Source organism: Chionomys nivalis, chromosome 8 (genome assembly GCF_950005125.1).
Source record: "Chionomys nivalis chromosome 8, mChiNiv1.1, whole genome shotgun sequence".
Classification (NCBI taxonomy): Eukaryota; Metazoa; Chordata; class Mammalia; order Rodentia; family Cricetidae; genus Chionomys; species Chionomys nivalis.
Window position 1 is genome coordinate 18,522,294 of NC_080093.1, and position 14,462 is coordinate 18,536,755.

At 46.0% G+C, this 14,462-nt stretch overlaps 1 protein-coding gene across 2 annotated transcripts; it reads left to right on the forward strand.

Moving 5' to 3' along the window:
• Positions 1-2,633: 2,633 nt before the first annotated feature.
• On the forward strand, positions 2,634-14,099 carry Morn4 (MORN repeat containing 4). 2 transcript variants are annotated; one of them, XM_057779725.1, is made up of 5 exons: positions 2,634-2,782; positions 10,749-10,845; positions 11,636-11,750; positions 12,461-12,570; positions 12,737-14,099. In XM_057779725.1, the coding sequence occupies exons 2-5, from the start codon at positions 10,779-10,781 to the stop codon at positions 12,883-12,885; spliced, it is 441 nt and encodes a 146-aa protein (XP_057635708.1). In that variant the 5' UTR covers positions 2,634-2,782; positions 10,749-10,778; the 3' UTR covers positions 12,886-14,099. The 2 variants fall into 2 exon arrangements, with proteins under 2 accessions (XP_057635708.1, XP_057635709.1); XM_057779726.1 differs by lacking the exons at positions 2,634-2,782; positions 10,749-10,845 and adding an exon at positions 10,926-10,959.
• The last annotated feature ends 363 nt before the right edge of the window (positions 14,100-14,462 follow it).

Genomic DNA, 14,462 nt, shown 5'->3' on the forward strand with positions numbered 1-14,462 from the left:
GTAGAACAAAGAGTTTTGACAGAAAATGACCAACCACATAATCCCCAATATTTTATAATCATGCAGTAATATTTTGTTTATTTAATTTTGTGTGTATGTATTGTATATGTCACGTGTGTGTATGTGTGGAGGTCAGAGGACAGTAACTAGTTCTCACCTTCTATTATGTGAGTTCCAGATTTCAAACTCAGGTTGTCAGACTTCGTGGCAAGTATCTACCTGCTGAACCATCTCACCTTGCACCCATAATCCTACTTTTTTTTTTTTTTTTTTTTTTGATTTTCGAGACAGGGTTTCTCTGTAGCTTTTGGTTCCTTTCCTGGAACTAGCTCTTGTAGACCAGGCTGGCCTCGAACTCACAGAGATCCGCCTGCCTCTGCCTCCCGAGTGCTGGGATTAAAGGCGTGCGCCACCACCGCCCGGCTATAATCCTACTTTCTTGAGTCAAATTATTGCTCCAACTCACCAGAAGTACTGAATTGAAAGAACTATTGTTTGGTTGTATGTATGGGAATATCTTGAACTTATTTTTTTTTCAAATGAATCCCTCTAGGCCTGAGAGAATAGCTCAGTAGTAGATTGTTCGATTACCATACAGAAGACCCCATGTCCAACCCCCAGCACAACAACAACAACAAAAACAAAGAACAAGACTGAGCAAAGATCTACATAGAGTTCCATTGGCCCTTCAGTCAATGCAGTGACATCTGCTTCCTGTGTCCTCAGAACCATGGATATGATGTGTGGTATCCTCCATCTCACTGAGCTTGTGGACTTAAAATTATGGGCAAGAAAAGTTCTCTGTGGTATTCTGAGTTTTCTCTGTAGAAGTCCTCTGAGGCTTTATTTCTTATCTCCCTGTTAGATCTTGATTACCCTTTTATGTAAGCATGTCAGAGCCTGTCCTAATACATGTGGAGAGCTAAAACCTACCCAGTGGTAAGTGTGTACTGGGTATTGCTTTAGATGTTTTACATGGACAGACTCATTTAACTGCCATTATAACTCCCATGATGTTAGATGCTGCATCCTAAGGAGACAAAGGTTTGCCTTGTACCTAACAAGTCATCTTGCTCATCAAAGAAACTACATTGTTGTAAGCTTCCTGCAAATTACAGGCCCTTCCAGGATTTGGCCTTATACTATGTACGATTTTATCTAATTTCTTCATGTTTTCAAACATAAATTCTAGTAAGTTCCCTTTCCTTACACTCCTTTTCTTTTCTTTCTTTTTTTTTGGGGGGGGGCATTTCGAGACAGGGTTTCTCTGTGGTTTTGGAGCCTGTCCTGGAACTAGCTCTGTAGACCAGGCTGGTCTCGAACTCACAGAGATCTGCCTGCCTCTGCCTCCCAAGTGCTGGGATTAAAGGCGTGCGCTACCACCACCCGGCGCTTACACTCCTTTTCTCAATGATTGCAGTTTAATCTACAGTTGAGGCACAGGTTAGCTTATATTACCAAGTGAGTTAGTGCCATATTGAATCTACTGGTCTAACCTCAGTTTACAGGCTAGAGAACTTAATAAGTGACTAAAAAACATATACTATTAGTAGCAGAGATAGAATTTGAATGCAGAATTCAAATCTTTTGAACACAGAATCCAAATCTTTTTTTTAATATTCTTTTTTAATGATTTATTTTATTTTTATGTGCATTGGTATTTTGTCTGCATGTATGTCTGTATGAAGGTTTAGGATCCCTTAAAACTGGAGTTACAGTTGTGAGCTGTCATGTGGGTGGTGGGAATCCAGGACCTCTGGAAGAGCAGCCAGTGCTTTTAACCACTGAGCCATCTCCCCAGTCCAGACTCTTTTAGCCGGGCAGTGGTGGCGCACGCCTTTAATCCCAGCACTCGGGAGGCAGAGGCAGGCGGATCTCTGTGAGTTCGAGACCAGCCTGGTCTACAAGAGCTAGTTCCAGGACAGGCTCCAAAACCACAGAGAATTATCTTCCAACAACCGCCCCTTTTTCATTGTGTTCTCATACGAGTCCTGGCATTATTATTGTCATCATTATCATTTTTCTAACCTGTGGATGAAGAAATCCCAATCCAAAAAGCAATCTGAAGCAATTTGCTTTGTCTTCTCGGCAGAACTTGATACCATGCTGCACGCACACAGCTCCGTAAACAAACATGACTTCACGGATATTTGGGAACAGTATCTGGGAAGACTTGCTCCAATAATGGCAATATATTTAAATACAAAGGATATGGGACGTAAGTTCTTGTACATGCGGAAGTGCAGCGCCCTGCCAATATAAAGCTGAGCTTCTAAAGCTGGATGTAGGTTTTCTCTTTATACTTAGCGGTGGAGCTGTTTATGAATATAAAGATCAGAACCTCTTGAGCTGGTGGCCACTTTGGACACACGTTCGACCTTATTTGGGATTAAAGCTTCTGCCTGGAAGTCTCTGGAGAAATGAAACTTGGGTCCTCCTTTTCTCTTGGTCTTATCATGACGGGACGGAAGGCTCAGCCCCACCCCTCTTTCAGATTTTTGGCCCAGGCTCCCAAAACACTCGGCCCCTCACAAAGATGGCACGGAAGAAGACTGAACCAATGGGGAATGGCGTTGCTCGCGGTTGCCTAGGTAACAGCCAATGAACAGCGGGAATTGTGCCCAGTGCGGCCGTCAGGGATGGCGGCGTCCAGTGGGACTGAGGCGAGTGGTGGTGGCAGAGGGGAAGGTGTCAGTGGCCAGCCGAGAGGAGCAAAGATCCTGACCGCTGGAGCCCCGCGTCGCATCGGATTGTGACGGCGTCCCCAAGAGGCCAAGCTCAGGTTGGCTAGCGGGGCGGGTGAGAGGAGGACGCGGGAGCGTGGGCCACAAAGTGGGGACTGAGGCTTTAAGCATGTGACCCGGGCTGGGAAGCGCGCCTCTGTCCGGGCTGTACTGACCAGAAGGTGGCTGCGCGTGGGGTCCCAAACCTGGGTTTGGGGTTTCGATCCCGAGATCCTAGCCCCAGAGAACACAAGGCATTGGTTATGGAGAGGGGTGTGCCGGGCTGTTTCTGGAGGGAATGCCCCAGACCTGTGAGAGCTGAAGAGCCTGTGGGGTGGGAACCGACCCCAAAAAGTATGGAACCGGACTGAAATGGGAAAAAAAAAAAATAAATAAAAAATAAATAAAAAATAAAAAAACGAAAATGCAGCGGGAGACTGGGTTGCCTGGTGAAGGTCTAGGGCTTTGTTTCATCTGGGGCGCGTCTGTGCCACAGGTAGGAAAACGACCCACATACAGAGGCCTGGGGAATGGGTTGTTTTAGATACTTGCTGGATGTTTTCTCTGCAATCCAGCATCCACGAACTGCTTTGGAACCAAACAGTAACTTTGCTGTATTAGAGCCCCGCCTAGGCATCCTCCTTTCCCTTGATACGGAATAGTGTTCTGACACTATTAGTCCCGAGAGCCCATCACTCCCCATCATCTTTTAAAAAACCTTTTTGGTACCAGTGTACTCTTCTCACCTTCTTGACTCTAACTATTCCACATTCTTTCTGCCTAAGACCTGTTTACATTAACAATGCCGTTGCTTACTTCCCAGATTGAAGGGAAATTAGAATTATAAATTTAAAAACCTAATTATTTCTTTTTCATTTAAATCAGTATTCCTAATTTCCTAATCTTTGTTTATCACAGCTTCCTTTCTTCTTAAGGCTCTAAAAACCCATGGTTGCTTTCTTTATAATAACTAAAAGAATTGCTGGGGGCTGGAGAAATGGCTCAGCAGTTAAGAGCACTGGCTGTTCTTCCAAAAGACCCAGGTTCAAATCCCAGCACCCACATGGCAGCTCCCAACTATCTATAACTCCAGTTCCAGGGGATCTGATACCTTCACACCAATGCACATAAAATAAAGTTAAATAATAATAATATAAAGAATTGCTATTAGTTTTAAAACTTTTTTTTAGACAGGGTTTCTCTGTCTAGCTTTGGAGCCTGTCCTGCCTGACACGAGCTCTGTAGACCAGGCTGGCCTTAAAACTCAGATTCACCTGCCTCTGTCTCTCTGAGTGCTGGGACTAGAGGCATGTGCCACCACTGCCCAGCTGTTTTAAAACTTAGCCGGGCGGTGGTGGTGCACGCCTTTAATCCCAGCACTTGGGAGGCAAAGGCAGGTAGATCTCTGTGAGTTAGAGGCCAGCCTGGTCTACAAGAGCTAGTTCTATGACAGGCTCTAAAACTACAGTGAAACTCTGTCTCGAAAAAAAAAAAAGTTCTTAATTTAAGCTGGACCTGGTGGAGCCTGCCAGCACTTAGGAGGCAGAGGCTGGTGGCTATCTCTTGAGTTCAAGGCCAGCCTGGTCTACAGAATGAGTTCTGGGTCAGCCTTGACTACATAGAGAGACCCTCTTTCAAAAAACAAACAAGCAAACAAAACTTCTTAATTTAGACAAAAGTTACTGTGAATACATAAATGTTCTTTAGTAAGCTTGGTTTTTTTAAAAGAGAGAGAGAGAGAAAGGAATAGGAGGCTGGAGAGATGACTCAGCAGGGATGAGTGTTTACAGCTCTTACAAGAGAGCCAGGATTCAGTCCCCAGCACCCTCATGGTGGCTCACAGCCACCTGTAACTGCAGTTCCAGGGGTTATAAAGCCCTCTTTTGGCCTCTGTGGGCCCTTGCATTACATAGTATGCATACGGTCATGCAGGTTCACACATAGACACATATTTAAAGCACTTTGACAAAAGAAATGAAAGCAGCTTCTCATCACTGTCTTAGAGTTCTGTCTGGAAATGTCTGTGGAAGAAAAAAAAATAATAGAGCAAAGGCTATGCTCTTTTTTTGCAAAGTAATACGATAGTGGATTCCAGAGACAAATTAGTAATTTTAGGTTATGTTTGGCCTGCTCTTTTGCAGCTCGTCTGTCATGAGTGCAGAAAGGGTAAGTGTGTATAGGAATGTGAACCGTCTTGGTTTGTGAGTGGATTCCCTGTGCATATCTACACTTAGGGCATCTATTCCCTTCCACAAGATATGACAAGTAGTGTAAACACTGACCTGTGTCCCTTATTAAAGTGTAGGGCTTTTCCATCTTCATTGAGTACTGAATACACTTTATTAAACTAGATTTGTCTCAATAACTATGGATAATCATGGTTACTGGTGACATTCCTTCTTGGTTTTGTGGCTGTCCAGCTTACTTTTAATTATCATGGATAGATACAAAACTCCCAAGTTAAAATTCAAACACTGTCCCAAGGAGTGACAGTAACAACTATTTGGAGACATGTAGCTGTTTCTAGCCAAATGTATTCAGCTGTAGCCTGAGACCCGTGAATTCTATTCATGTTCCTTTTAATTAGCACTTCTGATGTGCTTCTTGAGACTGGACATGGTTTGGACAAACTTCTGAACTTATGGAAATGGATCAAATATACTTTTGAAAAACAGCACAGAATGGGCAGAGGCATCTGGCAGATGGTGTGCAGTTTGCTATCACTCAACAACAAATTAACCCCACACTTGGCAGCTTAGAACTACCCCGTGCTACTCCCAGATCCTGTGGGCCAGGGATCTGGGCCTGACTGACATCATGGAGATGGCTTCTCTTTATTCCGTAGTTTCTCAGATGAGATGGGATTCAGTGTCTGGGAGCTGGAATCATTTGACATCTGCTTCACTGATGCCTGGTGCCTGCCTGAGCTAAGATGATTGAAAAATGAGAATGCCAACCAGAGCAGCAGCTCATGACCAGCACATGACCTATAACTGGCTTGGCTTCCTCATTGCTTGGGAACCTCCAGATAGCATTTTTTTTAAAATAACATTTTTATTATGTATTTTCTTATTTGTTTCTGTGTACAGGCCATGGTATGCTTGTGGAAGTCAGAGGACGACTTGCTTGATTCAGTTCTCTCCTTCCATGTGGGTTCAGGGATCAAACTCAGGATGTCATCTTGGGGGCAGGCACCTTGATCTGCTGAGCCATCTCACTGTCCCCAGTCAGGTGTTCTTAGGTGGTGGCTCAGGGTTCAAGATACACATCCAGCAATGAGCGGAATGAACATTTATGATGAACATCACGTCCATGATGCTGTATTTAGAGCAGTCCAAGCCAGGTCAAATTTAGGGAGACGCTGAAAACGTCTTTAGAAAATGAAAATGCAGTCTGTAACTCCAGTTCCAAGGGACATAAACCCCTCTTTTGGCCTCCATGGGCTCCTGTGTGCATGTAGTATACGTACACTCATGCTGGTTCATACACATATACATAAATTTAAAGCCCTTTTAAAAAGCGCTTTACCACATTTGGCAATAAAAATAAATTTTCAGGAGCTAGACAGATGGCTTAGCAGTTAAGAGCACTGGCTGCTCTTCCAGAGGTCTGGAGTTCAATTTCCACCAACCACATGGTGGCTCACAACCATCTATAATGGGATCCAAGGTCTCTTCTGGCCTGCAGGCAAATATACAGATAGAGCACTCTAGATAGATAGATAGATAGATAGATAGATAGATAGATAGATAGATAGATAGATAGATAGAATCTTTTAAAAATAAAATCTCAAATTTTATCACCTTCCTTAAAATATTTAAGATATTGGCCCAAGAGCTAACAGCATAACAAAAAAAGAGAGAGAGAGATTTGCAACTTAAGATCATGGCTAGTACTTTGTCCGTAGATAATCCTTGTTGTGTGAAAAAGCTCTTTGGACTCTTTTTTTTTAGGGGGGGCACCACCCAGCTCCTAAATAAATCACACACATAGGCATATTCTTAGTTATGAATATCTGGCCTTAGCTGGTTTGTTTCCGACCAGCTTTTCTTATATTATCCAGACTATCTTTTTTCTCTATTTCTGGACTTCCTTCTCCATGGTTTGCTGGGTAGCTGGGTGGCTGGCCCCTGATGTCTTCCTCTCCTTGTTTTCTTCTCGTTCTCTTGCTCTCAAATTTCTCCTTTTATTTATACTCTCTGCCTGCTAGTCCCACCTATCCTTGTTACTGCCTTGCTATTGACCGTTTGGCTCTTTATTAGGACCATCAGGTGTTTTAGACAGGCAAAGAATCACAGCTTCACATGTAATCAAATGCAGCATAAACAAAAGTAACGCAACTGAGCCGGGTGGTGGTGGCGGCCCACGCCTTTAATCCCAGCACTTGGGAGGCAGAGGCAGGCAGTCTCTGTGAGTTCAAGGCAAGACTGGTCTACAAGAGCTAGTTCCAGGACAGGCTCCAAAGCTACAGAGAAACCCTGTCTTGAAAAACAAAAAAAACAAAACAACAACAACAACAAAAACAGACCTGGAAAATAAATACTATCCAACAAATCCTCAAATATTTTTTTACCCTTTCTGGATCCCTGTGGAACAAGGTGAGATACCACCACTCTGGAAGTTCCATGTATCTTTTAGGAAAAGTAAGTATTGTCTCTCTGGAGCCCTGTGTACCCATCCTTAAACCTCTCTGCAGTAATTCACCAAAGCTCAAGTGATGAGGGATTGGTTATCTACCGCTAAACACTAACGACAATGCCCTTATCTTAAGATCTTCTAGGTCTAGTGACAGATTTTATCATTACAGTACAGTTATAAAATCTAGTCAAAGATACAGTTAGTTCTTCAGCCAAGTTTGGTAGTAACTGTCATATACCCAGTATTCAGGAGGCAGAGGCAGGAGGATCTCTCTGAATGCAAAGCCAGCCTGGTCTACATAGCAAGTTCTGGGCTATCTAAGACTTCATTAAAAGACCCTGTCTCAGAATACCAAATACACACTCTCTCTCTCCCTCTTTTCCCTTTCTCGCATACACACACACACACACACAGAGAGAGAGAGCTCTTCAGATTCAGGTGGGTGTGTTTTGAAGAGTTATGTTGCAATTTGAAGGTTTTGTTTTGTTTGCGACAAGTTCCCATATGTTGCCCTGGCTAGGCTGCTCCCCCAGAAAGCTGGGATGGAAGACGGGACACTGCACAGCTGTGCCATCCTTTGACTGTGACTGCCATTCACTCATTTAGTTTTAGAAAGAGCTACTGATGACCTACAGCTATCAGAATACCTTAGCTCTCCTATAAAGAGTTTTCTCTTGACATTCTTATGGAACACTTCTCTTCCTCTCATTAATGTTGTATTTGCTGAGACGCTGCTCTGACCTCTACCCAAGCCTGCTCTGATACTGGACGGAAGATAAGAGTTTCGGTTTCTGTGTGACTTGAAAGGACACTGGTCACTGGCACCAGGCCCACAAGCATTTAAGGGTCCTCTCCAGTTCTGTGCACTAGATCCAGTCCCTGTGTTCCGAAGAAGAAACGCATTTGCCCTGCTCGCATCAGGCAGGCGCCTGCGAGCGAGACTGCACATTGACTGTTCCCATGGAGACCGTGCAGTAGCAGTGTTCAGTGTCTCCCTGTGGTGCAGTCAGATTCCACAGGCTTTCAGGTGCGAACTCACAATGTACTTACTAAAAGTGGGGGTTCCCGAGCACTATTGGTGTGGCTTCTTTTCTATGATATATTCACCCTAGTATGCTTTCTGCTCTCATCATATACATGCCCGCCAGCCATCACCCATTCATATGAATATGTCAGTTTTTACTGGGTGATAACACACACTTCGAAAACACGGTGACCTGAAACAGCTATTAATTCTTTGCCCAGTGAAACTGTGAGTCATTGCCATGGGACCAGGCTCCTAGGGCAGCCCTCTTGGTCCTGCTGCGTTCACATTTCTGTGGTCAGCCAGGACAATGGCTTCACATGGCCTGCCCTCATCCAGACTGCGCTGGAAGCAGAGCAGGTCTTCTTACAGCACAAGGGCAAGGCTGGGGCTTCTCAAGCCTCTGCATTTATAGGTCTGTATTATTATCTTTCGTAACACTCCATTAACCAAGTAATGCACACAGCAAGTCTGTCTCTTGGTAGGAGGACATTCATCCCTTCCTGCAGGCTCCTCTGACTGGACTCTGCTGTCCCAACCCCTCCTCTGGTCACAGTCATCCTTGTTTCACAAGTCCACCCCCACCCCCGCTGCCAGACTCTTTCTTTCCGTAACTTAGCTGCTATAGTTTCCAGGGAGCGCCATGAACTGGTCTGACCTAAAGCTCAGCATACAGAAGGAAGTCAGCGTCATCATGGAGGACCATGTGCTTGTTCCTACTTAGCCAGCAGCAACATTTTTATTAAATGTCTTTTAGATTTTTTTGTGTGTGTGTCTAAATATTTGTCTGCGGGTACGTATATGCACCATGTGCTTGCCTGGTACCTACGGAAGTCAGAAGGTGGTTTTGAATACCCTGGAAATGAAATTTGGATGGTTGTAAAATAGCACACGAGGCTGGGAATGAAACCTGGGTCCTCTGCAAGAGCAAAAGTGCTCTTAGCTACTGGGCCATCTCCCCAGCACCAAAACTTTTTAACCATTCTGTGCTTTTGTTTCTTCATCTGTATTATAAAGGAGTTTGTGTTACATCTTTGAGGTTCTTTAAAAACACAAGATAACTAGGCAGTGGTGGTGCTCACCTTTAATTCCAGCACTCAGGAGACAGAGGCAGGTGGATCTCTCTGACTTTAAGGCCATCCTGGTCTACAGAGAGCGTTCCAGGACAGTCAGGGCTACACAGAGAAACCCTATATTGAGGAACAAACAAACAAAACAAACCTAAGGTATCAGTGTATCTATTGCTCCCTAAATAAGCTGTCGTTTCCAGTCAGACCAGCTCCTTGTTACCTCTCTGTCTGTTGCTCTTTTCTCTCTTTACTGCTTATTTTTGTTTTATCCTTTTTCCTATTTGATGTAGGATTCTCCTCTGTATGCTGTAAATACCACTGGTTAATAAAGAAACTGTCTTAGGCCTGTGATAGGGTAGAGTAGAGCTAGGCTGGGGAAACTAAACTGAATGCTGGAAGAAAGGAGGCGAGTCGGGGAGAAGAAGCCATGGAGCTGTTGGAGACAGATGCACTGTAACCTTGCCAGCAGGCCACAAGCCTCGTGGTAAAATATAAAAGAATGGAAATGGGTTAAATTAAGATGTAAAAGCTAGCCAATAAGAAGTTAGAGCTAAAAGGCCAAGCTGTGATTTAATTAATATAGTTTCTGTGTGGTTATTTCAGGAGTCTGGGTGGCCGGGAAATGAACAAACGGCCTCCTACTACTACACCTATTTATTTATTTTGAGATGTTTCATGAAGCTAAGGATGGCTTTGAACACATGATCCCCTGCCTTTGCTTCCCAAGCGCTGGGATTACAGCCATGGTTCTGGTGAGGGCTGCTCACCCCTGTACTTGCTGATATGTGCCGTCTGAGTTGACGGAATTACATTGTCTCTGGGATAGTTTGGTGTTTCACCAACCATGTTATAACTTCACTGAGGGGAGAGACTCTGTTTTATTTTTATTTTTTTATTTTTTTGGTTTTTCAAGACAGGGTTTCTCTGTGGTTTTGGAGCCTGTCCTGGAACTAGCTCTTGTAGACCAGGCTGGTCTCGAACTCACGGAGATCCGCCTGCCTCTGCCTCCCAAGTGCTGGGATTAAAGGCGTGCCCCACCACCGCCCGGCGAGACTCTGTTCTATACATCCAAGCTCATGGTAGACATCAAGGAAATATTTGCAGATTGAGCTTCTATTTCCATCCCAGGTCACAGGAAGCAGGAGCTGGCTGAAAACTTAGAGAAGCGGGGTGAGGTGGTGGTGGGTGTCAAGGAGGGCGTTTCGCTAAGTACACCTGCGGTAGGACGCCCTTACCAGAGCTCAGCCTCAGGCCCTCTGCCCTGGGTGACACTGGCTTCCCTGTTTCTTGCAGGTGTCCCCTTTCCTCCCGTCAGCAACCGCCATGACGCTGACGAAAGGTTCCTTTACGTACTCCAGTGGGGAGGAATACCGTGGCGAGTGGAAGGAGGGTGAGCAGGGTCTCAGGGCAGCCTTCTTCACGGATCTTCATTCCTCGCTGCAGGACACAGCTCCACATCGTACCTGCCCTTTATTTCAGGCCCTAATGAAGGAATGGGAAATGAGTTCCGTCTTCCCACTCTGGATCGATAGTGCTTTAACACAGTCTCTTGTCTTATGTGTGTTTAACACAGTCTGTCGTCTTATGTGTGTTTAACACAGTCTCTTGTCTTATGTGTGTTTAACACAGTCTCTTGTCTTATGATGTGGGGAGAGCAAATGAATTCGTTTGGGTGCAAATTAGAGTTTAGGATTCACTGCAGTGACTTCTTTGCCATGAGTCTTCAGAAGTTAGGGAAGATCTGGAAATGAGAGAAGACTCTCAAGAGCAAGTGGCACTCCTTGTTTTGAGTTTCCTCGGGCAGCTTTTTACACTTGGAAGCAATCTATTCTTAGGGATAGCAAAATTCTTTGGAACTGTGAACTATGCTAGAAACTATACCAGAAGCAGTTTAATGGTTCAGTTTGGAAACTCAGCCTGGACACTTTAAAGCTTACAGGTTCGGTTCTAGCAAGCCAATAAACTGCCCAAGGAGATGGGCTTTTCACACCCATAGAGGCCAAGAGCAGTTCATACTGAAGCCAGGCCTGTGCCCAAGTAGACCAGGCTTTCCACACTCACAGAGGCGAAGGGCAGTTTTTTGTGAGTAAGGCTATGGAAGGTATAGGCTGCTAAGCCAGTGAGAAGGGACCCTGAAGCTGCCCCATTCCAACCTGGTCCCTGTCCTTCTCTTTGCTCAGGCCGGAGACATGGTTTTGGTCAACTGATGTTTGCAGATGGTGGCACCTACCTGGGTCACTTTGAGAATGGGCTCTTTAATGGCTTTGGGGTACTGACCTTCTCAGATGGCTCAAGGTAAGTATTAGGTCATTCCTTTCTCAGGCTGTGATAAAAATGTGGGGCACTGGAGATTGTCTGTTCAACCCTGAGCTTGCACAGGCAAGGGGTGGGCAGTTCTCTTATTGATGACTTTGATTTTTTATTTAATTTTTACTTATTTGTAGAAGGTGCACCATACCACATGTGAAGGTCAGAGGAGTCTGTTTTCCCCTTCACCATGTGGGTCCCCAGGATTTAACTCAGGTCATCGGGCTTGGAGACAGGTTTAATTTGCCTACTAAGCCATCTTGCCAGCCCTTATTATTTTAAAATAGATGAAAAACTCAGGCATGGTGGCATATGTCTATAATCCTAGCACTAGAGAGGCAGAGGCAAGAGTATCTTGAATTTGAAGCCAACCTGGGCTACGTAGCAACACTTCATCTCTAAACAAAACAAATACATTAAATAGATGTGAAATTGGAAACGGCAGAGAGGTGAGTGACTTTCTGCTTTACCTCTGTTCACTTAGATTCTCTTCCTGGAGCTAAGTCTCTCTGTCTATGCCTTCTGAGCCCTCTCTGCTGCTGGGGAATGGTGCAAGTGGCACAGGCAGAGCTCTGGGATGGGAGGAGTGAGCTTTGCTCTGCGCCTTGACTCACACCCACCCACAACTGCTTGCCTAGGTTACCCCGAACGGCTAACCCACCCACTAAAGGCTAACTACCGTCTTGGTGTCTCTGCAGGTATGAGGGGGAGTTTGCCCAGGGCAAGTTTAATGGCGTCGGAGTTTTCATTCGCTATGACAACATGACCTTTGAGGGGGAATTTAAAAATGGCAGAGTAGATGGTTTTGGTAAGTGTCACCTCAGTAGGATGGTGATTTTGGTGTGACATGGATGGTAGCACCCCTCCTTAACCCAGCAACCTGTCGAGCCCGCGTGTCATTCCCTTTCCTTCAGCCTCTACACATGGAGCTGACCAGAAACGTTAATGCCGTCTCGTTCTCTCTGTCCTCAAAGGCTTGCTGACTTTCCCTGATGGCTCCCACGGAATACCCCGCAACGAAGGTCTGTTCGAGAACAACACGCTGCTGCGGCGTGAGAAGTGCTCTGCCGTGGTTCAGCGGGCGCAGAGCGCCTCCAAGTCAGCCAGGAACCTCACGGCCTGATGGAGCTTTGGGCACAGCTGGGAACATCCCTTGTGCACGTGTGGCGGCGGCGGCGAGGCGAACAAATGAACCCGCTATGAGATGGGATTGACTGTGGTGGCTGTGATGCCACCGCCCGTGAGGTGCTCTGTCGCCTGCCAATCGGAGTCCAGTCGCAGGAAAGCGCGAAGGATTTGGGCCCCGAGACCCTGTAGCAGTTCTGCCCTTCCCTGACCTGTGCTCAAGAACGGGGCACCTCTCTCCCTTGCTGTTACTCCGTTTCTAGCACCTTGGTACCCAGTGCTGTGGCCTTCTGTGTGCTGTCAGACCACACAGAATCTCTTCATTCCACCTACCCTTACAGCAGATGATCCTGGCTCCGACTTAGGGCCAGCCCTGTGTGCCACCATGGAGAAATCAGGAAAAAGACGGGTGACTTAGACCACAGCAGCTCTGTGAAGCCCAGAACAGAGCTTTCCTGTGTGTTACCCCTCATGCACCACACTGGAGGCCTGGCTCCAGGCTGGTCTCTGTGTCTTCTATTCTCCTTCAATGTAAGAGCGTGGCTTTCCCCTCCCTCAACTTTATAGTTAACTGTCTTCCCTACCTGACTTACAGCAGATGGCCCAGTCCCCACCTGTGCCTCTCTCTCCCTTAGATGTCAGACAGGATCCCCTCATAGAATAGCCAAATAAGAAACTAGTGTAAGAATAGCTATGACCTGTATTCATTATCAATCCAGGGCAAGGGGCAGACCTATTTAGGCCTCCTATGGATGACCTGAATCCCAGGGAAGGCTTGCACTGAGAGTCCCTTCCCAGCGCATCAGTGGGTCAGACTCACAGCCCCTTGGGTGTCAAAGTCCTGGATCCATCCTAGTGTGAACTGACTGGCATTGGCACCTCTGTTTCACTCATGACTCTTCAAGCAAGAGTCTTGTTTCTCGGGCCTGGGACAGATCTTCCTGCCAAAACTATCCCACGGTCTCCAGTTAGCGTAGGTCTCAGCCCTAGCCCAGCTCCCATCCTCAAGTCTCCCTCAACAGCGGACTGTGGTGGGAATCATAGCTGTGTGCCTCTATTTATTCCCTGAACCGTACTGTAGAACAGGTGTTCCTAGGAATAAACCAGCCACCACAACTGCCTGCACTTCGTGTTCATGACTTTCCGGACTTGGGCTCATGGGTTTGCTGTTTGTGGGAAATAAACGGAGAGGTGTTTGGAGCTAACACTGAACACTTTGCTGCATGACATCACCTGTTTCTCAGAACTCCTGTGGTGAGCTGCGCAAAGAGTGTTTGCGTGCAAGCACAAGGACCTGAGTTCGATCCTCAGCACCTGTGTGAAAATGTGGGCGTGGTCACGCATGCTTCTACTCCCAGGCCTAGGGATTCAAAGAAAGTATCTTTGGGGCCGACTGTCCAGCCAGCCCAGCCTAGTTAGCAGGCCCAGGTACCAAAATGGACAGCTTCTGAGGAACACAGGAGGTTGACCTATAGCTACACACACACACACACACTTCTGTGGAGTAGAAGACACGAGTTTTTTTAAACCAGCAGGGTCAAGTTGTCCAGGCTAGTAAATGGCAGGGCTGGGTGG